Source organism: Rattus rattus, chromosome 2 (assembly GCF_011064425.1).
Source record: "Rattus rattus isolate New Zealand chromosome 2, Rrattus_CSIRO_v1, whole genome shotgun sequence".
Classification (NCBI taxonomy): Eukaryota; Metazoa; Chordata; class Mammalia; order Rodentia; family Muridae; genus Rattus; species Rattus rattus.
Window position 1 is genome coordinate 199,325,079 of NC_046155.1, and position 27,483 is coordinate 199,352,561.

General features: G+C 42.7%; 1 protein-coding gene across 1 annotated transcript in view; it reads left to right on the forward strand.

The window, feature by feature from the left end:
- The window catches only part of Ccdc170 (coiled-coil domain containing 170), a 102,932-nt gene extending 90,342 nt beyond the window's left edge, over window positions 1-12,590 (forward strand). The window contains exons 10-11 of the mRNA XM_032895254.1: window positions 8,720-8,956; window positions 12,216-12,590. Coding sequence (XP_032751145.1) covers window positions 8,720-8,956; window positions 12,216-12,413 — 435 coding nt within the window. The 3' untranslated portion in view covers window positions 12,414-12,590. The remainder of the gene's footprint in view (window positions 1-8,719; window positions 8,957-12,215) is intronic.
- Window positions 12,591-27,483: the final 14,893 nt, after the last annotated feature.

A 27,483-nucleotide genomic window follows, 5' to 3' on the forward strand; every position in this document is an offset into this window, starting at 1 on the left:
GAAGGGGAGGTGGACAGGCACTGTTAGCAAAATCTGCCTCGAAATAGGTTTGGAGTCTCAATTATAATTGTAACATCTCAGAGGCAGAGGCAGGAGGATCATGCATTTGAAGACATCCTAGGCTACATAGTAGAAGTCTGTTTTGGTAAAGCAATGGAAACAAAAGCAAAAAAAAAAAAACCCCAACAAAAAACAAAAACAAATGAACAAACAAACAAACAAAAAACCCAACAAAAAACCCCCAACCTATTTTTAATCTCGCCTGCTCACACCCTCCAGGAAACATCTATAACACCAATTTCCCAAATGTGGGACATTTTCGACCCAGCCAAGTTGATGGTAATTCCTTTTGATGGGTGAATAATGATCCGTTACTTGGATGTACCACATGTGATTTGTCCATTTGGCAAGTACTAGGTGTCTGAGTTGTTCTCGTTGGGACTGTTACAGATAAAGCTGTTATGAACATTTGTGGTCCAGCTTCACGCACATTTCCATGTCTGTCCAAAACTAAGGCTGAAGACCTTGACTTCAGGTTGTCTGAATGTCTCCTTGTAAAGACCTATGCATTAAGGTTTCCCTTGAGTTCTAGACCAAGAGAAAACAAAACCCTTTCCAGATGAACTGTTCAATTTAAGCTGTTGAAAGTTATCTTGGACTGCAAATCTAAGTATCATGAAAGTATTTTTTTGAAAGACAAAGCTATTTTTTTTCTGCATAGATCACCCTTCTTGCGTTAAATTCAGAGTAATGTGTGATGTTGTTTATTTAGGACACTTAAGATTATATAGCTTTATTAATTGCATTACATTTTTGCCATTATGAAACAGCAATCAATTTAGAAATCAAAGGATGAAGACTCAATAAAAAAATTAATGATATTAACATTGGTGATTCAGTGTCACTAAAATCGACATTAACAAGAATGTGTGGTGGCATTTTCGAGTGTGTCCTGTATCCTGCATGATGGAGTCTGGTCTACCACACGTTTCATCTTCTTAGTGTGAAACCCCTGTGCACATGGTGGTGTACTTTGGCCTTCAGTTTGTATAAATGTATGATTTTATGCATCAGCCCCACCTTCATTCTTTTCTCCTTAATCTGGGATTATTAATGTAGTGTTATAATTTGGCAGAAGCATCACCTTATAAACGACTGCAGGCACTGAAACCTTGTGGTAGAATTCTAGACGATGTAGAAGAGGTTTTGTGTAACTTCTCCATGGCTAGATGTTTTACTGACAGCTCCCAGTTTCTATGGGATACATAGAAACATCGCACAATATCTGAGGCTCAGACAGGAAGGACGTTAATTATTTTTTTTTACTGAAAAGAATCAAGGACTGGGGTAGTTTAATGACAGTGTGCTTGTCTTACATATATGGGCCTCAGGGAAAATCCTCAGCACTCAGTTGATGTGTGTGTGTGTGTGTGTGTGTGTGTGTGTGTGTATGTGTGTGTGTGTGTGTGTGTGAAGGCATTTGAGTGTGTGTAAGGTACCAACATACCACATTTACAAGGACCCCTTAGCGGCCATCAGAAGCCCAGCCTATTCTGATTCCAACTTGAGCGTTCTAGCCGATGCTTTCATCCTCTCTCCTCCTCAGAAATCTCTCTTAGGACCACGTACTTATTGGGGCTCCAGCCAGGAGGAAGGGCCTGAAGAACAACCTGTTGGCTGTTTTCTGGAAAGATTAAAGAGTTCTATGTTTCCACTGGTGAGGACTCAGTCTCTTGACTTTGTTTAAATGGGGTCAGCCCATGGAATAAGTCTTGATTCTGGCCAGTGAGAAAGAAAGGAAGATTAACTACCTAATGGAGAGTTTTAGCTGTCAGCCTGTAGCATGTGGCCTAGCCCTGTTAGGAGCTGAGGCTCCAAGTTGGCTCCAGAACCCATGGGAGAGCCAGTCATATCTTCTTTGTGGCCTCCCAAGAAAGCATCAGAGCAGACAATAGCTGCCAGCCATAGGCAAATCTTTTTTCTCTGTCATTTTCTATACCTCCCCTGCACAGAAGCTACTCCCAAGTTCTTCCCCATTGGAGCTAGTTCCCAGTCAGCCAGTGTAGCCCTTTATTCCTCTTCCATGGAGTGAACTCTGTTCTAAAATATCCAGGCCTCCTGGATTGCCTTTCCCACGCACAGTGAGCAGGGCCTGTAAAGGCAGAGTGCTTGCTTTTTGGGGTGAGGGTAACTGCTTCCAGCTCCCAGAATGTGTGCTGTGAGGGACAAGGAGTGAGGAGAGACTGTAGAGTGGGGCATCTCCTACGAATATCTTCATCTTCATAGACTCAGCATCTGTTCTGACCATTAAGACGCCATAACAGTGGTTCTCAACCTTTGGGTTGTGACCCTGGACCAGCGCAAGCAGATATTTATATTATGATTCATAACAGTAGCAAAGTTACAGTTATGAAGTAGCAAAGAAAATAATTTTATAGTTGGAGGGGGTCACTACATGAGAAGCAAAAGGGTCACAGTGTTAGGAAGGTTGGGAACCACTGCCTTAGAACATTGCCACCATGATCCATGCAGAGATCATGCACTCTGACATCTGTCAGGGGTTTTTAGTGCATTGTCTTTAACAACTGCATCTGCAGACTTAGACTCTGCATTCAACACTGTCTGGGTCTTTGCCACTTCTGTGTAAGAAAGACTTGCCCACCAGATTACATGGTTGTTTTCTGGGAAGCCGATTACGCACAGTGCTTACCATGAATGGTACCCTGAGAACCTTCCCTGTTCTGGCTGGCCTCTCCATGGTACATCAATCTTGTTTATGGCCAGTTATGCCCTGCTGGAGGAAAATTAGAGGCCAGTTGCTTGCTTGATGAACTCTGAGCTGGTCTGAGAAGTTCCCTCAGGGGGATTAAGAAACCAACTTAGTCTCACCCCACTCCTAGGAATCTGCTGTGGGCTTGATGGCTTGACTTTAGAGTCCGTCAATCCTGCTGGCTCCCAGCTCTGTCCTGGTGGCTTTGACTTGGCACACCCTTCATTGCCCCATCCCTTGACAAGAGTCCAAGCAGTTCTCTGACTAGGGGACCAGTGATGTCCTGAGTGAACATGTGCGGTTGACATGAACATAGGCATCTCAAGGCCCTAATGCATCAGCCCATGGCAGTGGTAAGGCCTTCCCTAGTGAACGGCTCAGAGAGTTGGCAAAGCCTTTCTGTGGTTGGACTGGACAGCACAGAGACTGCCCACGGTGGCTTCTCCCTCTGGATGTTTACTGCCTGAAGACTGCTCCCCTACAATGCCTACTCCTACTGAGATTAGGAACATCTACCTCCTTATTCACTGGCATATAATAACTCTGCCTCCTTGTTTATCTGTACGTAGTAGCCCGGCCTCCATGTTCAGCTCTATGCAACAACCTGACCTCTATGTTTGACTCTATGTAGTGCTTATTTTCTGGGTGCTGCGGCTTTTCCATCTGAGATGGAAATGTTCTAGATGCATGCTAATGTGTCTGTCATTTCCTCATTCTCTGGCTGTACCAAGTCGGGGCTCTGGGACCTAAGCTATGCAAGGACCTGACACCTCTGGGCTGTGATAAAACCTCTGGTTATTCAGAGTCTGCTCCTCTTTCTTCTCATTAGGACTGTCTACAGCTCTCTTCTATCTCTGAACTGTGACCCGCCTGTCACCTCTGGTAGACATTCAGCATGTTTTCTCAGCCAGAGTGGAAAGCTGAATCATGGGAGGGTACTTTGACACACCACTGTAAAAAAGTAAATCAGTTTTTCCTTCCCCACCCTCTGTCCTCTAATGACAACTTGGAGACATCATTTATTAATCAATGCCTAGGCCACAAGGTCTGGCTTGATCCCCAACTAGCTTGTAGCATATTTAACCTATTCAATCTATTCTGTGCCTTTCCTATGTTTAGTTACTTCTCAGCTTCATGCGTCCAAGTCCAAGGTGAATCTCCACTTTGTTTTATCCTGAGTTCAGCTACCTGCTGGTTAGTTATCTCTCCTTCAGTCCTGGCCTGCTTCTTCCTTAGTATCTGGCTCTTGAATCTCCTGTACCCTCTCACAATTTCCCAGAATTCCCTCTCTTGCTGCCAGTGTCCCGCCTCCTACTTCTTGCCTCAGCTCATTGGCCGTAGGCTTTTTACTGACAAGTGACACTTACAGGAAATTCTCTCTACACACCTCCCTTAATAATTCCCCAAGTTCATTTTGTTAAGAACAAAGAAATTCTCACTACAATGGAATCAACAGGGAATCTGCAGGAGTAATCATCAAAGTTGGCTCCTGCAGACCTGTGCCTTCCTCATCTTAAGTACCTGCTCTGCTGCCATTTTGCTTATCCCTTTCTCCGTGCTGCCCTTATCCCAAGGCCTGGCATTTTATTTTCTGTATATTTCCAGAGCTGTAGAAGGTGTTCTTTTGACTTCTAGACTGCAAGTTCACAGCTGCTGTCAGAGTCCCAAGACAGTTCGTATCACCCCAGAGAACTGGATCAGTGGCTGTGAGGTCAAGCATACTTATTATTGCTATTGGCCTCTGTCTAGAAAAATATCTTAGTCTTCGGAGTGTCAAAACAATATGCCACAAGCTGGGTGGCTTATAAACAACAAAAATGTAGTTTCCAGAGTTCTAGAGTCTGGGAAGCCTAAGAGAAAGTTGCTAACAGAGTTGATGTCTGCTCAAATCTTGCTTCCTGGTTCACACAAGCCTCCTTAGCTGTGTCCTCATATGGTGTAAGGGGGCAAGCAAGTTTTATCTGTTCTATCAGGGCATACAATGCCTTGTTTCTGTTTGTTTATAGGTATCTTAGTCACTGTTCTACTGCTGTGAAGAAGAACCATGACCAAGGCAACTCTTAAAAAAAAGAAGCTTACAGGTCTAGAGATTTACTCCATTATCATCATGGTGGGGTGGATGGTAAGAAGCAGACAGGTGTTAGAGAAATTTAGAGAAGTTTCTGAGACCTTTATAGTTTGAGCCTTAGGCAGAGAGAGAGGGAGAGAAGAGAGAGAGAGAGAGAGAGAGAGAGAGAGAGAGAGAGAGAGAGAGAGAGAGAGACGAGAGAACACCTAGGCCTGGCTTAACAAAGCCTGTCCCACTGACATACTTTCTCCAACAAGGCCTCTCCTCCTAATCCTCCCAATCCTATCAAGTCATTCTATCCCTGGTGACCAACCATTCAAACGAGTTCATGGGGGCCACTCTTGTTCAAACCACCCCGGGCATCTATTCCTCTTGAAACTCAACCTGTTCACTTCTTAAAGGCCCCACTTTTTCACAGTATCTCCTTGGGGGTTAAGATATAAGAATTTTGAGGGAGTGTTCCTCCACATCCTTGGCAGCGTCTGCTGTCACTTGAGGTTTTTGATCTTAGCCATTCTGTTTGATATAAGGTGGAACCTCAGGGTCATTTTGATTTGTATTTCCCTGGTAACTAAGGATGTTGAACATTTCTCTAAGCACTTCTCTGTAATTTGAATTTCGGAGGGCACAAGCATTCAGACCAAGCATAAGCAATTTGGCTTTTTACAAAGTTGTGATGCTGGTTTTTTTGTTTATGAGTTTAACAGCTGGCATTTGATGCAGACTTCCTTAATTTGTACCAGTAGGATAAGTCTGATTGTCCTGCTAGACATGCATGAGAATCTCGGATAGTCACATTTCCTCCAAATCATGCCTTAGTTTCCGAGCTTTCTTCTTCTTTACTAATGAGATCCTGAGAACCTTAGACCAGGGCACCATGTGCCACCCATCAGTCACTCAGTCACAGTGAAGCTGTATCATAAGGCCAGCACCAGGTGAATGTGCTAGCCCCTGACTGCACCTTCTACCTGTGGTCCAAATTTATTCTTGTCTGCCTCTCCCCTTTCTGTCAGCGTTTTGATTTGTGGATCAATCTAGTCCTTCCTGATAGTCCGCATTCTCGTCTCTGGGAGAGAACACCTGATGTAAGCGACCTAGCAAAGGGGAGAAGTATTTGGCTTACAGTTTCAGGGTTTTCGTTTAGAGTTGTTGGGTTCTGTGAATGTCTGTAGAACACCGTGGTGGTGGATGTAGAGGGGGGTGGCTATGGAGTGGACTGTGAAGAGGGCATCAAGGAAGAGGTGTAACTTTGAAAAGCACACCCTCCAGTCACCGATGTCCTGTATCCTGTAAAGTCTTCTGGAACCTTCCAAAAGAGTGCCACCATTTCAGAATATGCGTTTCTGTGTGTTTTTTAAAGTATATTTACAGACTTATTAAAACAGTATCTTATTTTAAAATATTTTTAGCATACACAAAGAAACTCTGTACCCATAAATTATAACTCCCCATTCTTCCTTCCCAGTAGTCTCAGACCTTTTCCCTGTCTCTTTCATAAGGAGATAATCATGTGAGTTTTGGCAGTTGGCTTCATTCTCTTGTCATGACGTTTTAGGGTTCACTGTTTCCTCTCTAATGCACTTCATTGTTTGGCTATACTGTATATTCCCCATCCATCAGTTGATGAATGTTTGGGTGGTCACCATTTGTGATTATGAGTAAAGCCTCTATGAACTTTGTGTGTAACTTTTTGTGAGGGCATTTGGCCTTCCTTCTCTCTGGTTTACAAGTATGGGGGGTGAGAATCGATGGATTATATATTTAACATTTTCAAAACTGCCTTTCATATTAGTGCACCATCTTGTCTTTCATCCAGCAGTATGTGAGGGTTCTAACTCCCCTAATTCCCTGCTAACTTTTGTAATTGTCTTTTATTTATTTGAACATCTTAGTGGCTCTCGTCTTGTAGCTTGTTTGTATTTACTTATTTGGATTTTCTTGAGGTCAGCTCTTATGGAGTCCAGACTGACCCAGACTCACTGTGTGGGCAAGGCTGGCCCTGAACATCATCACGTCTTAGTGCCTCTGCTTCTCCAGTGCTGGTATTAAAAGCATGCACCACCGTCCTAATGTTACATCTGTTGCTGTGATAAAATAGCTCAACTAAAAGCATCTTAGAAGATAAGGGTTAATTTTAGCTTACAGTTCCAGGTTACAGTCCATCATTGCAAAGATGTCACAATGGCAGGGATTTGAAGCATCTAGTTCTATTACCTCCAAGGTCAAGAGCCGAGAGGAATGAATGTGTGCTCGCTCGCTCGCTCATTTGTACTTAGCTTGATTTCTCCCCTCTCCTATACCTAGAATACTTTGCCTTGGTAATGGCACTGCCCTGATTGGGCTGGGTCTTCCCACCTCAATTAAGGCAACCAAGACATTCCTGAACAGATATACTCACAGGGGGATTGGATCTAGATGATTCCTCAGTGAAGGGATCAGTCAACAGATTAGCTACCACAGCTAGCATGCCTGGCTTGTATTTAGTTTTAAAGTCCTTTCCAAATCTTTGCTGTTACAAAACTATTCAGATTTCTTAATGTTTCAGTGGAAGAGTGTATTATGAAACCCACCTCCCTAGCTGTTCCTAGGTATACACTGCAGCAGTGCTGAGCGCATCCAGAGAGCTGTAAGAATATCACTGCTTCCCATTTCTAGCCCTTGCCATCACCTCAAACTGAAAATCTGTTTGTTCCAAACAACTATTTCATCCTTTCCCCAGCCCTGGTAACTTCTGTTGCCTTTGAATGAGTTAGCCTGTTTCATGTATCTCATAGGTGAAATTTTATCGAATTTTCCATTGTGTCTGTCTTAATTCACCCAGGGATGTTTTTGTACTCCATCCATGTTGTGATTCATGTCCTGACTCCAGAGTTTCATGGAAGAAGGACAAAGCCTTCCACTGGTCCAAGTGTGGCTGTTGACAGTGTGTACAGAAAATGACCACCATAGCTTTCTTCCCTTTGATGTTTACAGCCTGAAGACGACTCCCTGACAGAGGATGTTCCTACCAAGATTAGCCAAACCTGTCTCTTCCATCCAGCCATATACCATAACCCCTGCCTGCTTATCTGTATGAAATGACCCACCTTCTTGTCCAGCCGTATGCAATTTCTCTGCCTCTGCCTCTGTTCAATCTCTATAGTAAGAACACTGAGCTTCTGCAGTAATGCGGTTTCTCCAGCAAAGAGCACAGACCACCTGATCCCAGCTTTTCTCTCTCTCTGTGTGTGTGTCTGTCTGTCCTTTCATATTTCCTTCATTCCCTCACTTCCCCCATCTGGTCTGTCCCGGGAGCTGTGCTGGAGGCAGCCCTTCCTTACTTTTGTAAGCAGTTACAGTGTGATCTCAAACTCCCAAGGACACACCTCCCATCCCAGGAGCCTCCACTAGGGCTTTAAAGTGAGGCTCTGGCTGGGGACCATCTCTGCCCTTTGTCTGCATAGGATTTCAATGACAACTTTTTACCTCATGTCCACATCTGGAGACTTCTTTATGAATAAAAACCTATAGAGATCTCCCCCACAGAGATGAGGGAGACCTCCTGAGGGGTTTCCCTGTGACAGCACTGGAGGAGCAGACATTGTGCCACTACTGTTGTTATCTGCAAGGCACAGGGATCCACTGGTTAGCACAGAAAGTCCAACTTGCTCGAAGGTTTTATTTTAGCGATCTCCCTCCAGAGCCATGCTGTCTGCAACTTAAGTGCATTGATTTATCAAATAAAGGTGCTCTGCTCTACAAGGTCTGCATAGCCACTTGGGATGAAATCCATTGTTCATTCATAAGGAAGTAGCGAATTCCACCGACTTCCCAGTTATCTTTGCATCCAGTTCTCCTAAGGAAGTACAAGGGAAATGACCATCATTCTCTTGACTTCTTAGATTAAAACTTTGGAACAGACCAAAGCCATTGAAGACTTAAATCAATCCCGAGATGAGCTGGAGAAGACGAAGGAGAATGCAGAGAAAAAGCTTATGCTGGTCATGTCAGAGCTGGAAACTACAGTGCAGGAGGCTCAAGCAAACCAGGAAAGAACCAGGGCCATGATCGAGTTGGCCAGCAGTGAGCTGAGGATCCTGAAGAAGTCTCTGGATGAAGCAGAGAGGAGAGAACAGCAGGTAGATACAAATCTGCTTGTGGAATCTTCCTCAGGACATGACAGGAGGGTGTAAAAGCCTTATGCATAGTCACACACTTAACACTAAGGACTGCTTTGGGAATGGGGATGTCATCCGCGTGCAGGGCCATTCTTTTCATTTTTATTTTTATTTTTTTATTAACTTGAGTATTTCTTATTTACATTTCGAATGTTTTTCCCTTTCCCGGTTTCCGGGCCAACATCCCCCTAGCCCCTCCTCCTCCCATTCTATATGGGTGTTCCCCTCCCCATCCTCCCCCCATTGCCACCCTCCCCCCAACTGTCTAGTTCACTGGGGGTTCAGTCTTAGCAGGACCCAGGGCTTCCCCTTCCACTGGTGCTCTTACTAGGATATTCATTGCTACCTATGAGGTCAGAGTCCAGGGGTCAGTCCATGTATAGTCTTTAGGTAGTGGCTTAGTCCTGGAAGCTCTGGTTGCTTGCATTGTTCATATGGGGTCTCTGAGTCCCTTCAAGCTCTTCAGTTCTTTCTCTGATTCCTTCAACAGGGTCCTGTTCTCAGTTCAGTGGTTTGCTGCTGGCATTCGCCTATGTATTTGCTGTATTCTGGCTGTGTCTCTCAGGAGAGATCTACATCTGGCTCCTGTCGGCCTGCACTTCTTTGCTTCATCCATCTTGTCTAATTGGGTGGCTGTATATGTATGGGCCACATGTGGGGCAGGCTCTGAATGGGTGTTCCTTCTGTGTCTGTTTTAATCTTTGCCTCTCTCTTCCCTGCCAAGGGTATTCTTGTTCCCCTTTTAAAGAAGGAGTGAAGCATTAGATTTGATCATCCGTCTTGAGTTTCATGTGTTCTATGCATCTAGGGTAATTCAAGCATTTGGGCTAATAGCCACTTATCAATGAGTGCATACCATGTGTGTTTTTCTGTGATTGGGTTACCTCACCTAGGATGACATATTCCAGTTCCATCCATTTGCCTAGGAATTTCATAAAGTCATTGTTTTTGATAGCTGAGTAATATTCCATTGTATAGATGTACCACATTTTCTGTATCCATTCCTCTGTTGAAGGGCATCTGGGTTCTTTCCAGCTTCTGGCTATTATAAATAAGGCTGCTATGAACATAGTGGAGCACGTGTCTTTTTTATATGTTGGGGCATCTTTTGGGTATATGCCCGAGAGAGGTATAGCTGGGTCCTCAGGTAGTTCAATGTCCAATTTTTTGAGGAACCTCCAGACTGATTTCCAGAATGGTTGTACCAGTCATGCAGGGCCATTCTTAGCTCCCCTGAACCCCTCTAATTTTGTATATGCACCTCCAAAGGAAGCATCATTCATACATTTCTTCCAATGCGATGTGTAGGGATTTCTATGTCATCTCCACAGATTAGCCTACTCCCCAGCATCTTTTTGGCCAAGAATCATGAGTTTCTTGGCCAAGAAAAGCAATTTATGCTTTGTGACATAGAGTATAAAAAAGAAACAAAAATTAATGTTCTTATCAAAGAATTAGAAAGCCAGTGTGAACCCATCGTCTGGTGGTGATGAGATGCTTTAAATTGTGTTTTGATAATGGCCTCTGGAGATTGCCCCTTCACATTTAATGCTAAGCAGGGCTCAGAGCTCAGAGAAGCTTTATCTCCCACAGAGATCAGTTGCAGGAAACAGCCTCCAATCTCCAACAGTGGCACCCAGACTTCATGGTTGACCAAGCACAGATGTAAGCCATAAAAAAGTACACGCTGGCTGGCTGGTTACAAGGAGAATTTTATCTCCTGAACACATCAGGTCAAACATAAAGAACTCTGTCCCGGGCAGTCTGACCCCTACTGCCTTTGACTGGTGTGTCACTTTCTGAAGCTGAAAAGGGCAGAGAATAGACTCTAGTCCTGGGGATTTTTTTCTTTTCTCCATTCTGCTTTGGCTCATGTGTCAGACAGAGCTGGGAAGAGCCAAACTCTAAGGGCAAGCATTCTCAGGAAGAAAGCATCTCAGGAATTGTGAGTTTTGGCCATATTCAAGAGGGTGGGAAACTCCAAGGGAAACGTTTGCATTGGAGAGACCAGGCTGGTACCTTATTCTATTTAGATGCTTTAACGAAGTGTGGGAACCAGGGCAGCTTGTAATAAGCAGGCTGCCATTTCTCTTAGGTCTACAGGCTTGAGAATCAGGTTTACACATGATGTCTTCCTGCACCCTCCAATGGTAAAAGCTCTGGGGACACCAATTCTGTCTTAGAGAAGCCAGCATCATGATCTCAAGCCTAATTAGCTCACAAAGCCAGAACCATACCATCGAGGACTATATTTCCATATACACTTTGAGGGTGTGGTGTACAAATAAGACCCTCTCATCTCCCGGGCTGGACCATTATGGGAAAGAAGTTGGAGATAAATGAGCATGGGGTTGGCGTGTGTGGATGGTGGTGTTCTGATGGTGCTCCCTCTGCAGGCTGCACTCCTGATGTGCATGCCATCTTTTCTGAAATGAAAGGTATTTAGTGAGGGCTTGCCTAGATACCCCTGGATATCCCTGTTTTGCCTATGGTAGCCTACGGCAACAGGAACTACCCTGGGAGAATGTGAAGAGAGCTGATGTATAGGGGGTTGGTCTGGTGATGCTATGTATTTTAAATGTTAAATATAGCAAACCCCCAGAATAATATCTATTACAACAATGGGGCCCATTATAACCATCGCCCCTGGCTTCTACTTTCCCACTTGACAGACACCTAGTAATCTCAAGTCAGCCCAGCTTTAGAACCACACACTGAGGTAGCAGTCTTTGGTTTAAGAAGAACAGAGAAGTCCTTCTGTTTTCAACACCTTACTCCTTCCTTTGAGTTTCAGAAACCCATTGCCCTGTTATCGACCCAAAGGCGGAAATGTTTCTCTGCTCACACCAACATCTGTAGAGTCCCTTGTCAGGCTGCAGAGCATGTTCTCAGTTAATTGTTTTGCTCAACCAGGATTTCTGAACAGACTTAGTGAGGAATCTCAGGAACAATTGTCTCTTGGGGGTCTCGACTCAGTAACAAATACACACATCGACTCGCAAGAAGCTGCTGAGGCTTGGGGAACCTGCAGGGATTTTAGAGGTCACTTAGCAGGCAAGCCTACTTATTCATAGTTTAGAGGACTCAGGCTAGAGTGGGTAATTTGCCTACCTCAGGCAAGTCTGGGGTTTCCTTTCTTGTTATTGTTGGTATACTTGATGCAGCAATGGTGGCACGTTTTTTCCTTCCCCAGCTAATGTGTCTCTGCTTGCAATTGCAGCTGGCGGACTTCAGGGAACTGGTTTCCAGTATGCTGGGCTTGAATGTGACCTCTCTTGCTCTTCCTGACTATGAGATCATCAAATGTTTGGAAAGACTGATCCATTCTCACCACCACCACCACCACCACCACTTTGTTCCCTGTGCCTGCCTCAAAGACATGGCTGCTGAGCAAGCTAGCCCTCACAGCGCCACGTAGAACTTCCGCACTGATCACTTGTCTCCCCAAGGGAGGAACTAAGGCATGGGATACGATTCCACAGTTATGCAGTTCATAAATTCCTCATACTTTTGAAATTTAGCCATTGTGCATGACTAATACATTCTCTGATGACTTAGCAAAAATATATCATGGTGAAAAAGGTCTCCCAAAGTGCCATCCCTGGGCCAGAGAAATGGCTCAGCGAGTAAAGGCATTTCCTGCCAAGCCTCGCAACCTGAGTTCTATCCTTGGGACACACATGACAGAAGGAGAGAACTGACTTCTGCAAGCTGTCCTCTGACCTATACACATGCTTTATTACTTAAGTGTAGACACACACACACACACACACACACACACACACATACAGAGAGAGAGAGAGAGACAGAGAGAGACAGAGAGAGACAGAGACACAGACAGAGAGAGACAGAAAAATAAGTAAATATAAAAAGTACCAGTCCTAGATTAATATTCAGCACTAAAAGCACCCATTAATTCATTAGTTAGCACATGGAGACTTACAGGAATCCCTAGATTCATGCGTACATTGGGACATATGAGCACAGAGTTCAGAACAGTGGAGCATCTGGGCTAGTGTTACTGACCACTTTAAATCTTAACCATGTACAGAGGTTTTCTGAAAATATTATTTAAAATTATTTTATATTTAGGTGTGTGTGTGTGCATGTGTGTAGGTGTCAGTAGTAACTGTAGAGAGAGTCAGATCTTTGGTATCAGAGTTACTAGCAGTTGTAAAGCACTTGATGTGGGTGCTGGGAACTGAACTCCAGTCCTCTGAACAGTAGCAAGTGCTGTTAACTATCTCTCCAGCCCAACAAAAACTATCATCTATCTACATACAATTTGACACATAATAATGAACTGTTTGTAGATTTTGGAGTGGCATTCCAATCCACACGTACAACGTGTAACCATGAGAACATGGTAACATGGTAGAGTCTTAAAACATTAATCTACATGCTTTCCAGGGCTCAGAAACAATTCAACTAACTCAGCATTGTGCATGGTTAGTGTTGGAGCCAGGATATACAAGATAGAAGCTGTACCACTTATAACCCACAGTTTTAGATTTACCTTGGTTTTGAGGCTGATAGGAATTGCTGGAATAAAGGAAGGGAGGAAACTCTATGATCAGGAGGAGACATCTACAGGTACACAGTTTAAAAAGTGACTCATCTGAGCCCTCATATAGGTCTGAGGGACGATAAGAAGCGTGCATGCTTTTACTACTGCTCCTAATGGTGGCTTTGAAAGTGTGAACAGGGCTGACCTTAGTTCTTTAAAATCAAAATCTCTCACACAAGCCCAGTCTTACAGGATGGATGAATCCTCTTCAGTTTTATTCACCAAATACTCTTAACAGTGAAGGAACCTTCTCATGGTTTTGAGTCTATCATAAATAAGTCTCTCCCTTCTTTCAAAACTTCTGTTGGACAAATATATTGCAGAAAACCATAATCTTAGCACTACTGAGAACACTTTCTATTGGATAGTTTATCTTATTTTAAATATATGAAATATAAACTTATAAATTGTCTCTGATTTTTGCGTGTATGTGTGAGAGAGAACGAGAGCTAGAGCTGAAGAGAGAGGTATGCACATGTATGTGTAGGGGCCTGTGCCTTTGTGTGGGAATGAGGAGGCTAGAAAAGGACACCAGGTATATCTTCTATCCCTTTTCACCTTATTTCCTTGAGTCTATCAGTGAACTGGGAAATAGGCTGGCAGCCACTGAGCTCCTGTCTCTCTAGGAGTGGTGACAGATCCAGATCTGAATTCAGGTCCTCTTGCTTGCAGTCATCTCTCTAACACTAGCTTGTATCTTTATGCATTTTATTTTTTCATCTTTATTAACTTGAGTATTTCTTATTTACATTTAGATTGTTTTTCCCCTTCCCGGTTTCCAGGCTAACATCCCCCTAACCCCTCCCCTTCTATATGAGTGTTCCCCTCCCCATCCTCTCCCCATTACCACCCTCCTCCCAACAAGCACATTCACTGGAGGTTCAGTCTTGGCACGTCCAAGGGCTTCCCCTTCCACTGGTGCCCTTACTAGGCTATACATTGCTACATATGCAGTTGGAGTCCAGGGTTAGTCCAGGTATAGTCTTTGGGTAGTGGCTTAGTCCCTGTAAGCTCTGGTTGGTTGGCATTGTTATTCATATGGGGTCTCGAGCCCCTTCAAGCTCTTCCAGTCCTTTCTAAGATTCCATCAATGGGGGTCCCATTCTCAGTTCAGTGGTTTAATGATGACATTCGCCTATGTATTTGCTGTACTCTGGCTGTGTCTCTTAGGAGAGATCTACATCCGGTTCCTGTCAGCCTGTACTTCTTTGCTTCATCCATCTTATCTAGTTTGGTGGCTGTATATGTATGGGCCACATGTGGGGCAGGCCCTGAATGGGTGTTCCTTCTGCCTCTGTTCTAAACTTTGCCTCCCTATTCCCTGCCAAGGGTATTCTTGTTCCCCTTTTAAAGAAGGAGTGAAACATTCACATTTTGGTCATCCTTGAGTTTCATGTGTTTTGTGCATCTAGGGTAATTCAAGCATTTGGGCTAATAGCTACTTATCAATGAGTGCATACCATGTGTGTTTTTCTGTGATTGGGTTACCTCACTCAGGATGTTATTTTCCAGTTCCATCCATTTGCCTAGGAATTTCATAAAGTCATTGTTTCTGATAGCTGAGTAATATTCCATTGTGTAGATGTACCACATTTTCTGTATCCATTCCTCTGTTGAAGGGCATCTGGGTTCTTTCCAGCTTCTGGCTATTATAAATAAGGCTGCGATGAACATAGTGGAGCCGTGTCTTTGTTATATGTTGGGGCATCTTTTTGGGTATATGCCCAAGAGGAGGTATAGCTGGGTCCTCAGGTAGTTCAATGTCCAATTTTCTGGCACCTCCAGACTGATTTCCAGAATGGTTGTACCAGTCTGCAATCCCACCAACCATGGAGGAGTGCTCCTTTCTCCACATCCTCGCCAGCATTTGCTGTCACCTGAGTTTTTGATCTTAGCCATTCTGGCTGGTGTGAGGTGAAATCTCAGGGTTGTTTTGATTTGCATATCCCTTATGACTAAAGATGTTGAACATTTCTTTAGGTGTTTCTCAGCCATTCAGCATTCCTCAGCTGTGAATTCTTTGTTTATCTCTGAACCTCATTTTTTTTAAATAGGGTTATTTGTCTCCCTACAGTCTAACTTCTTGAGTTCTTTGTGTATTTTGTATATAAGCCCTCTATCAGTTGTAGGATTGGTAAAGATCTTTTCCCAATCTGTTGGTTGTTGTTTTGTTATAATGACAGTGTCCTTTGCCTTACAGAAGCTTTGCAATTTTATGGAGTCCCATTTGTGATTCTTGATCTTAGAGCATAAGCCGTTGGTATTTTATTCAGGAAATTTTCTCCAGTGCCCGTGTGTTCTAGATGCTTCTCCACTTTTTCTTCTATTAGTTTGAGTGTATCTGGTTTGATGTGGAGGTCCTTGATACACTTGGACTTAAGCTTTGTACAGGGTGCTAAGCATGGATCGATCTGGATTCTTCTACATGCTGACCTCTAATTGAACCAGCACCATTTGCTGAAAATGCTATCTTTTTTCCATTGGATGGTTTTGGCTTCTTTGTCACAAATCAAGTGACCATAGGTGTGTGGGTTCATTTCTGGATCTTCAATTCTATTCCAGTGGTCCATCTGTCTGTCTCTGTACCAATACCATGCCATTTTTATCATATTGCTCTGTAATACTGCTTGAGTTCAGGGATAGTGATTCCCCCGGAAGTCCTTTTATTGTTGAGAATCGTTTTAGCCATCCTGGGTTTTTTGTTATTCCAGATGAATTTGCAAATTGTTCTGTCTAACTCTTTGAAGAATTGGATTGGTATTTTGATTGGGATTGCATTGAATCTGTAGATCACTTTTGGTAAAATGGCCATTTTTACTATGTTAATCCTGCCAATCCATGAGCATGGGAGATCTTTCCATCTTCTGAGGCCTTCTTCAATTTCTTTCTTCAGAGGCTTGAAGTTCTTATTGTACCAATCTTTCATTTGCTTGGTTAAACTCACACCGAGGTATTTTATATTATTTGGGATTATTATGAAGGGTGTTGTTTCTGTAATTTCTTTCTTGGCTTGTTTCTCTTTTGTGTAGAGGAAGGCTACTGATTTATTTGAGTCAATTTTATATCCAGCCACTTTGCTGAAGGTGTTTATCAAGTTTAGTAGTTCTCTGGTGGAACTTTTGGGATCACTTAAATATACTATCATATCATCTGCAAATAGTGATATTTTGACTTCTTCTTTTCCGACCTGTATCCCCTTGATCTCCTTTTGTTGTCTGATTGCTCTGGGTAGAACTTCAAGAACTATATTTAATAAGTAGGGAGAGAGCAACCTTGTCTAGTCCCTGATTTTAGTTTAAAAAAAATTCTTCAAGTTTCTCTCCACTTAGTTTAATGTTAGCTACTGGTTTGCTGTATATGGCTTTTACTATGTTTAGGTATGGGCCTTGAATTCCTATTCGTTCCAGGACTTTTATCATGAAGGGGTGTTGAATTTTGTCAAATGCTTTCTCAGCATCTAATGAAATGATCATGTGGTTTTTATCTTTCAGTTTGTTTATATAATGGATTACATTGATGGTTTTCCGTATATTAAACCGTCCCTGCATGCCTGGGATGAAGCCTATTTGATCATGGTGGATGATTGTTTTGATGTGCTCTTGGATTCGGTTTGCCAGAATTTTATTGATTATTTTTGCATCGATATTCATAAGGGAAATTGGTCTGAAGTTCTCTTTCTTTGTTGGGTGTTTGGTAGGTTAAGGTATAAGAGTAATTGTGGCTTCATAGAAGGAATTCGGTAGTGCTCCATCTGTTTCAATTTTGTGGAATAGTTTGGGTAATATTGGTATGAGGTCTTCTATGAAGGTCTGATAGAATTCTGCACTGAATCCATCTGGACCTGGGTTCTTTTTGGTTGGGAGACCTTTAATGACTGCTTCTATTTCTTTAGGAGTTATGGGATTCTTTAAATGGTTTATCTGTTCTGATTTAACCCGGTACCTGGTATCTGTCTGGAAATTGTCCATTTCCTGCAGATTTTCAAGTGTTGTTGAATATAGGCTTTTATAGTAGGATCTGATGATATTTTGAATTTCCTCTGATTCTGTAGTTATGTCTCCCTTTTCATTTCTGATTTTGTTAATTTGGATACACTCTCTGTGTCCTCTCGTTAGTCTGGCTAAGGGTTTATCTATCTTGTTGATATTCTCAAAGAACCAACTTTTGGTTCTGTTGATTCTTTCTATGGTCCTTTTTGTTTCTACTTGGTTGATTTCAGCTCTGAGTTTGATTATTTCCTGCCTTCTACTCTTCCTGGCTGTATTTGCTTCTTTCTGTTCTAGAGCTTTTAGGTGTGCTGTCAAGCTGTTGACATATGCTTTCTCCTGTTTCTTTCTGCAGGGACTCAGAGCTATGAGTTTTCCTCTTAGCACAGCTTTCATTGTGTCCCATAAGTTTGGGTATGTTGTACCTTCATTTTCATTAAATTCTAAGAAGTCTTTAATTTCTTTCTTTATTTCTTCCTTGACCAGGTTATCATTGAGTAGAGCATTGTTCAGCTTCTATGTATATGTGGGCGTTCTTCCCTTATTGTTGTTGAAGACCAGCGTTAGCCTGTGGTGGTCTGATAGGACGCCTAGGATTATTTCTATCTTTCTGTATCTATTGAGGCCTGTTTTATGACCAATTATATGGTCAGTTTTGGAGAAAGTACCACGAGGTGGTGAGAAGAAGGTATATCCTTTTGTTTTAGGATAGAATGTTCTATAAATATCTGTTAAGTCCATTTGGTTCATGACTTCTCTTAATCTGTCTAATGTCTCTGTTTAATTTCTGTTTCCATGATCTGTCCATTGATGAGAGTGGGGTGTTGAAATCTCCTACTATTATTGTGTGAGGTGCAATGTGTGTTTTGAGCTTTAGTAAGGTTTCTTTTATGTATGTAGGTGCCCTTGTATTTGGAGCATAGATATTTAGGATTAAGAGTTCATCTTGGTGGATTTTTCCTTTGATGAATATGAAGTGTCCTTCCTTATCTTTTTTGATGACTTTTAGTTGAAAGTCGATTTTATTCGATATTAGAATGGCTACTCCAGCTTGCTTGTTCTGACCATTTGCTTGGAAATTTGTTTTCCAGCCTTTCACTCTGAGGTAGTGTCTGTCTTTGTCTCTGAGGTGTGTTTCCTGTAGGCAGCAGAATGCAGGGTCCTCATTGCATATCCAGTTTGTTAATCTATGTCTTTTTATTGGGAAGTTGAGACCATTGATGTTGAGAGATATTAAGGAATAGTGAATGTTACTTCCTGTTATCTTCGTTTTTGGAGGCAAGATTATGTTTGTGTGCTTTTCTTCTCTTTGTTTTGTTGCCATGATGATTAGTTTCTTGCTTTTTCTAGGGTGTAGCTTGCCTCTTTATGTTGGGCTTTTCCACTTATTATCCTTTGTAGTGCTGGATTTGTAGGAAGATATTGTGTAAATTTGGTTTTGTCATGGAATATCTTGGTTTATCCATCTATGTTAATTGAGTTTTGCTGGATACAGTAACCTGGGCTGGCATTTGTGTTCTCTTAGGGTTTGTATGACATCTGTCCAGGATTTTCTGGCTTTCATAGTCTCTGGTGAGAAGTATGGTGTGATTCTGATAGTTCTGCCTTTATATGTTACTTGACATTTTTCCCTTACCGCTTTTAATACTCTTTCTTTGTTTTGTGCATTTTGGTGTTTTGACTATTATGTGATGGGAGGAGTTCCTTTTCTGGTCCAATGTATTTGGAGTTCTGTAGGCTTCTTGTATGTTTATGGGCATCTCTTTCTTTAGGTTAGAGAAGTTTTCTTCTATGATTTTGTTGAAGATATTTACTGGTCCTTTGAGTTGGGAGTCTTCATTCTCTTTTATACCTATCATCCTTACCTTCTCATTGATTCCTGGATTTCCTGTATGTTTTGGACCAGTAGCTTTTTCCATTTTACATTATCTTTGACTGTTGTGTCAATGATTTCTATGGGATCTTCTGCTCCTGAAATTCTCTCTTCTATCTCTTGTATTCTGTTGGTGATGCTTGTATCTACAGCTCCTAGTCTCTTCCTTTGGTTTTTCTATATCAAGGGTTGTTTCCCTTTGTGCTTTCTTTATTGCTTCTATTTCCATTTTTAATTCCTTCACCTGTTTGATTGTGTTTTCCTGGAATTCTTTCAGGGATTTTTTGATTCCTCTACTTATTTACTTTTGTTTTCCTGCATTTCTCTAAGGGAGTTCTTTATGTCTTTCTTGAAGTCCTCCTTCATCATGACCAAATGTGGTTTTAAATCTAGATCTTGCTTTTCTGGTGTATTTGGATATTCAGTGTTTGCTTTGGTGGGAGACTTGGGTTCCAATGATGCCATGTAGTCTTGGTTTCTGTTGCTTGGGTTCTTGTGCTTGCCTCTTGCTATCAGGTTGTCTCTGGTGTTACCTTGTTCTGCTATTTCTGACAGTGGCTAGACCGTCCTATAAGGCCTGGGTGTCAGGAGTGCTGTAGACCTGTTTTCCTGTTTTGTTTCAGCCAGTTATGGAAACAGAGTGTTCTGCTTTTGGGCGTGTAGTCTTTCCTGTTCTTCAGCTGTTCCTGTGGGCCTGTGTCCTGAGTCCACCAGGCTGGTTGCTTGGAGCAGAAAAGTTGGTCTTATCTGTGGTCCCGCAGCTGAAGTTGCTTGTGGGGGGCTTCTTTTGAACTCTCCGTGAGGGCGGCAACCAGGAGAGCCTGCGCCGCCTTTTCCCCGGGCCCCCGTGCACCGGGGTCCCAGATGGCATTAAGTGTTTTCCTCTGGAGTCAGAAATGTGGGCAGAGTGTAGTCTCTTCTGCTCTCCCAGGCCTGTCTGTCCCTCTGAAGGTTTAGCTCTCCCTCCCACAGGATTTAGGTGCAGGGAGCTTTTGATCGGTTCCCTTCAGATGAGGGCGGTGTCTGGTCTACAGGGGACCTGCTGCTTGAGTCATGCATTTTATTAAACAAACAAACAAAATCACAAACAATCCTAGTGCCTTACAACATTAAGAGAAAATGAGAAATTAGACAACTGTTGTCTCACAGCCACACACAAGGCACAAACTGATTCAAGACTACAAGAGTTTATTAAAGGAGACATAGCAAACAATTGCAAAGCTTGGAAGGACATTAGATACTGGTTTGAATGGTGAAAAGGCATAAAAATATTCTTGCAACAATTTGAGGAAATGACTCATCCAATATGTTTTAAAAGTTCCACTGGGCATGGTGGTGTGCACATGTAATCTCAGACCTAAGGACGCTGAGCCAAGAGGGTTGAGTTTGAAGCCACTTGGGGCCACATAGTGAGTTTTAGCCAGCCTGGACTACAGAGTGAAGCTCAATCTCAAACCATGCCAGCAACCAAGCAACCAAGTAACCAAGCAACCAACTAACCAACCAACCAACCAACCAACTGGCTATCCTACTAGCCAATCCTCCTGCAACCCAAACAAAACAAATAACCATAGTAGATTAACTTTTACCTCCTCATGCCAGACTGTCATCTGTCTAATGGGATAAGTGTGTTATGTTGTTTTCCTTTCAATTGGTCATGAATTACCTTCCAGGGTTTATAGAAGAGACTTAAAATTTGCCTAGGAAGCACAAGGCCCTGGGTTCGGTCCCCAGCTCCAAAAAAAAAAAAAAAAAAAAAAGAACTTAAAATAACCCATAGCCATCATCACTGTGCTTTATTATGTGAAATTTCATTTTGTTTATCCAAATATATGGCTCAAGTATGTAAATAATTCTTGATACATACATTAATATTTCAAATATATACCTCAAAGAGGTTCAGGGAGAGGATATGTGGGATAAGCATAAATAAATTCCGTGCCTGCAGATAATTAATGCATGCAGTAACTGTTATTTGGACAAACTGAAAATGTGCTAGCATAAAGCCATTTCCTTCATGTCAAAATGCCCGCTTGGTGGCTGGCCTTTCCTTTGTGCACACATTCCGGAGTTGGCAAGGCTAGCTTCACATTTCTGTGCTACATTTTGTTTTTCTATAATGTCCATGTATATTTTATATCATCCAATAAAGTGCATCAGACGAATGTGGTTTTTAGATAATGTCCTAAAATATTTAATGCTATCTTGTCTAACAAATACACCCAAAGGGAATTGCTACTGAGGTTATTGTTCTCGTCACTGAGACATCTAAATATTTTCAGAAAATATCTCACAAACAAAAAAAACTCCTTTAACTTTAATCTATCTAAATTTCCAGTCTATTCTCCTGTTCCCTGCAGAGGAGTGGCCAGTGGTCTAGATTAGGTGCTGATGGACTTAAGGGCTGTCAAGATCTGTCATATTAACATTATAATAACAGCATACAGGAAAAGTATCTACATTTTATTGGGTAACATTTCATGATGACTAATTTTTAACCTGGAAGGCTTTTTCTAATTTGTATAGTAGTGTTTAAATGGAGTTACCTTATAATGGGGCAACAATTTTCCTACTAGATACAAAATAAAAATTCCAGTACCAGAAATGGATTGGTTACCTCTTTTAGTGTTCTTGGTCAGTGAGGCCTGATGGTACCCCCAAATATTACAGTCTACCATCAAGGCTCTTGGTTACTCTCCAGATCTTGATAGTAAGGTCCTATTACTGAAGACTCCACAAATGAGTTATATATGACATGGAGAAATCAACCTGGTATCACCTGGAAGCTGAATTCCTACTGGCAAGCTTTTGTAGTGCCGGAAGATATTATGCATATTACCAGAGGAGAAACAGAATTCATAATCTTATCCATCTGTGAACCCTGTGAGCTACAATAATGATCTGCCAGTCATTACCCATGGTGCAATAGTGATACCAAAGTCACATGAGTAACCAAGCCCTTTCTGATTGGATTTAAGGACCACATTGCAAGACCCAAACTGTATGTGGCAGTGGTATCAAGGGCTCTAGCCTAAGCCCTAGGGGAGAATCTCCTACTATTGCCCTCATACATGAACGTGATTATTATAGATTAATGCATCTCTCAACCCTTATCAGAGAAGCTTCTTTCTTTGCAGCAGATGGAGATTAAGAGAGAGCTGCCAAACTGTTCAAGTGCAGAAAACAAAGGACTGTAGAGTGCTCAGCCCTACATGGTATGTGAGTATCACACCCCCTTCTCTCAAGGCTCAGGCATCACTGTGGAAGAGGGGGTGGATAGATTCTTAGAGCTAGAGACGGTTGGTGATTAATAAGGGAGCAGTACTTTCCATACATAACAAGTCAATTGCATGAATAAATTCACAGAAGTTGATACAGTGTTTTTCAGGGTCTTACTGCTGTGAACAGATACCATGACCAAGGCAACTCTTATTTTCTTTTTTTTTTTCTTTTTTTTCAGAGCTGGGGACCGAACCCTGGGCCTTGCACTTGCTAGGCAAGTGCTCTATCGCTGAGCTAAATCCCCAACCCCTCAAGGCAACTCTTATAAAGGATAACATTTAACTGGGGCTGGCTTACAGGTTCAGAGGTTCAGTCCATTATCATCAAGGTGGGAGCATGGCAGCATCCAGGCAGGCATGGTGCAGGAGGAGCTGAGAGTTCTATAGATCTTAATCTGAAGGTTGCTAGTGGAAGACTGACTTCCAGGCAGCTAGGATGAGGGTCTTAAAGCTCACATTCACAGTGACACACATAATCCCACAAGGCCACACCTCCAAATAGTTCTACTCCCTGGGCCAAGCATATTCAAACCATGACATACAGCATGCACAAAAACCAGCACAAGCCTAAGACAGACAAAACCCAGGATGGAAATGGGGGAGTGGAGGATGATGTCTCATCCCTTGATAAGAAGTTATTGACTATTGATAACTGCTGGAAGGAGGAGAGTCAGTTTTCTTTGAGTGTGGTCCCTGGTAGGTTGACTATATTCCAGTGGAAGGCTGGAATATTGTGTGTGTGTGTGTGTGTGTGTGTGTGTGTGTACATGCAGCCTGCACTGATTGGAATACTAAAATCTGTACCACCTCTCCTTACCCCAGCTCTTCAGCGCATGCTCTCGAATAAGTAACAAACATTCTGGGTTCTTCCCGAGTTCCCCAGGCACTCCATTTCCTCTTTCTTGACAATCTCTCCATCTGGAGCCATCTGTACCTTATGGCTCGTTTTTCTAGTCACTGTCTTCCTACAACCCTTGACTTTTTCTTTTCTTACTCTTCTGTCTTCAACTTTGAATTAATCCCAGTGTTTCTGCTTCTTTGTCTGCCCCATTGAATGAGGTTGGAGAAAAACCACATAAAATCACAGTCATGTGGCACCCTGAATCCACAGTCCTTGACCTGTGTAGAGCCCTCTGTGCCAACTGGTCATCCTACATTGTTTTCCCAGTTGGATCTCACTGCCATTTTCTGGACAACCATTGAAAATATTTGTTTCCTCACTGCCTTTCTCCCATCTCTTCCTTCTTCCTTCTCAGTGGATAATGCCCTCTGATTTCACTCATAAAATAGAAGCCGTTACAGGAGAAATCCTGGCTACCACATCCTGATAACACTTTTTGTGGTGTACACACACATGCATCTTCTTCTTTTTCCTAGTTTAGCTTAAGGCCATGGCCAACCTGGACACTCACATCCTCAGCAACCCATTCCTACCCACTGCCTGATTCTCTTTCAAATGTTTGTATCCTCAAGTCTATCCATAGCTTATTTCCATCATGGACTTATTCAGCCTCTACCCTCTTAAAACGCCATTGCCCCTTTTCCTCAGTGCCCTCCCTCCCCTTATTATTCCTGTACATTTGAGCCCCTTGAGGGTGTCATTTGCACTTTGCCTTTCTGGCGTCAACTCACACCATACTGTCACCCTGCCACATGGCTCTGGCTCCACCCATCAAGCATCCACATTGTGGCTGGGCAAATCTTCGTTCTTCTTTTAGAATGCTTATCTCATTTGTACTTTCTGAAGCACTTACCACCATTTGCCTTTTCTTCTTTCTTAGGCTTCTGTGCTGTTATAGTCAACTCATTTTTTACCTACCTCTGTTACCTGAGCTATGTCACTTGAAGGTTATAAGAAACAAAACGAAGACAAGAGATTCATGTAAGGTGAAGTGAGAGACATGAGCACAAGTGCAATGCTTGACCTTATAGTTAGAGCTTTGTGGAAAACACCCAGACACTATAGAAACCAGATGGCAGAAGACTGTCTTAGGATTAGAGGGCTTCATAATGGGTCTGGGCAGCACTTTGTTTCAAATCTGTCCTGAAGTTTGAGATTTCATTTGGTCCTGTCACGATGGTTCATCTCTCAGTTCCGATCCTGCTATTTCACCTGTATCTATCACCATCACCTTATTTCTCCTGTCACCTCAGGCTTCTGCTATTGTGGCCTGTCCTCTTGTTCACATTTTCTAGTACATGCTTGGTATTCTGTGTCTTGCTGTTCCCACTTTTGATGGGTCTTGGCTTTCCTTCTCTCAGTCTCTTCTGGAGATCATGGTTGCATTTTCTGTCACTCCATAAGATGCCCTTGATGAACAGATGCACCGGTGACAAACCTGTAGGTAGACTGTCTTCAGAAAAGGCGCCTGTTTCTGTTCCAACCCACAACAGTGGAGTCTTGTGCTGTCTCCTGAATCAGAGTGTTCCACAAGAGTCTGCCCTCTGCCTACCTTTTACAAACTTGAATGCATTAGCTTCATGGTGTCAGGGAAACATTCTCTTTGTGCCTTATCTCCATCTGTAAAAGGGGGGTTACTTCTTCTGGGTTTGAAAGGTTTCTTGCCAAAGATGCTAAAGTTGTAACCCTAAGTGTCTGTAAATGTGACTCTACTTTAAAATAATTTATTCATAGATGATTACGTGAAGATGTTATTAGTGTGATCCCTGATTACAAATAAAGACACTTTCCAGGGGAGCTTATGGATGGCATCTTGCTACTTGGCCCCACCCAGGGGATCACTTCTTGGTGAACTAATAGTGACTCACAGAGAGATATATGAATGTGTACACGTGACACTCTGCCCATGGTACTGAGACTTTCTCCTAGGCAGAAGGGTAAAGAAGTGCTCCATTTGTAGCTTAGCAAACAGGCCTTCAGAGCAGTGAATCTAGGGGAAGAAGGGGTTGGGAGGTGCTGGGAAGAGTGGAGAGAGGGGAGGCTATGTTTAGAATGTATGAGAGAAGAATAAATAAAATAAACAATAAAAAGATGGCTTTCTAAATGGGAAATATGGACGCAAACAAAGATGCAGATACAGGGAGAATGTCATACAAAAATAAAATTTGACATTAAAGTGATGGTTCCTCAGGTAAGAAGCCACATTGATAGTAGGCAAATGTGTCTACCTCTGAGTTAGATCCTGACCCTGAACTGCTAACTCTAGGTCTTCCCAGAGCTGCTGGCTTCTGATGACCCCTATGTCAGTGCCTTTCAAGGACTTACGTCTTGTCCTTCTTTCACAGAACCTTAACAAGGATAGCTTTCATCTAGTGAATGGGTAATATAGGGACACACAGAGCTGGCATTTGTCCCTCACTGTAGGATACTCTGGAAGGTCTTCTCAGCTTTAGACTTTTCCTTCAGCATAAGACTGTGTGATTGCTAGCTGTAATTGTCAACTTGACGCAATCTAGAAGTACTCTGGAAGACAGTCACAATTGGGGAATTATCTAGATCAGATGATTATCAGGTGGAGGACTGTTTGGATTGTTAACTGATGCGGGAAGAGCCAACACACATGGGTGGCACCATTCCCTAGGAAGGGTGTCCTGAGCCATCTGAGAGGAGCAAGCAAAGAAGCAAGCAGGCCCACACGCATCATTTCTCTGTGCTCCCAACTGCAGCTACAGTGTGAGCTGCTTCCTCTATTACTTCCCTACAGCAACGGACGGAACCAGAATTGTAAGGTAAATAAGTGTCCCTTCCATAGTTGCTTGTTATCAGCACATTTTATCCCAATAACGGAAGCAGTACTAAACAGCCATGCCTCTGCTGCAATCGCAGCGCAGCCCAACACACCCTAGCAAGCCTGGCCTCCCCACTTTCTCACAAGTTTGGTTTCTTATCTGCCACTGACTAATCCTCTGCCTAACAGTCTTTTCAGGAAACCCAACTCAAGATAAATTCATCCTTTACGAATTTAGGCCTGAAGACAGTAAACCATCTTGCTATTTTCTGTCAAGTAGCTTTATCAATCTTCCAACTTTCCCTCCATCACTCAGGACTACAGTGCCTACCAACCCCCCTAAACAGTGAAACACAAATATTGGTGACAAATTATACTTGCTTCTTCCACAAGTCTCCATGGGGACTCTTAACTAAGTTCTAGTATAAGGTCAAGAACCAGAAAAATAACCATTTATTTTGTGTGTGTGTGTGCGTGTGTGTGTGTGTGTGTGTGTGTGTGTGTGTGTGTGTGTGTGTGTCCTGTCTTACACACATTTTATTAGTCCTGGGAAAGGGAGGACAAACAGCCCTTGTCTCTTCTGTTCACTTTCTAGGCACTGAGATGTGCTACATAGGCAGAGATCAGGGGAAGTTGTCCAGACCCCAAGAAGAGGTCTGTCATAGGGTGTAGACACAGAATCCTCTGAGGACTGAAGGGATGGAAGTGTGGTTGAGTTCTCTATCATGGGCATCTCCAAGGACACAGGCAAGGATGGAAATAGCTAGAAAGCCAGTGATACAGAATCACATGCCACATGATCTGGAGCTACCTTTTCCAGAGTCTTCTTTCTTGTTGCTGATCCCAGATCCCCACCCACTGAACCTGCAGGTATCTGAACCAGGAAGTACATGATGAATACCTTTCCTCCCAAGGACCACAAATCTATTGACCACACCTTATACTCTCTGCTAATGATGCCACAGAACACCAAATGTGCCTACCATATGTCCAACAGCAGGAGCTGTGGTAGTGACCTCTGCCAACATCCACATCTAACAATGAGGCATCTGACTGGCTAAACTCAAGTGGCATCTGGAATCTTCTCCTAGA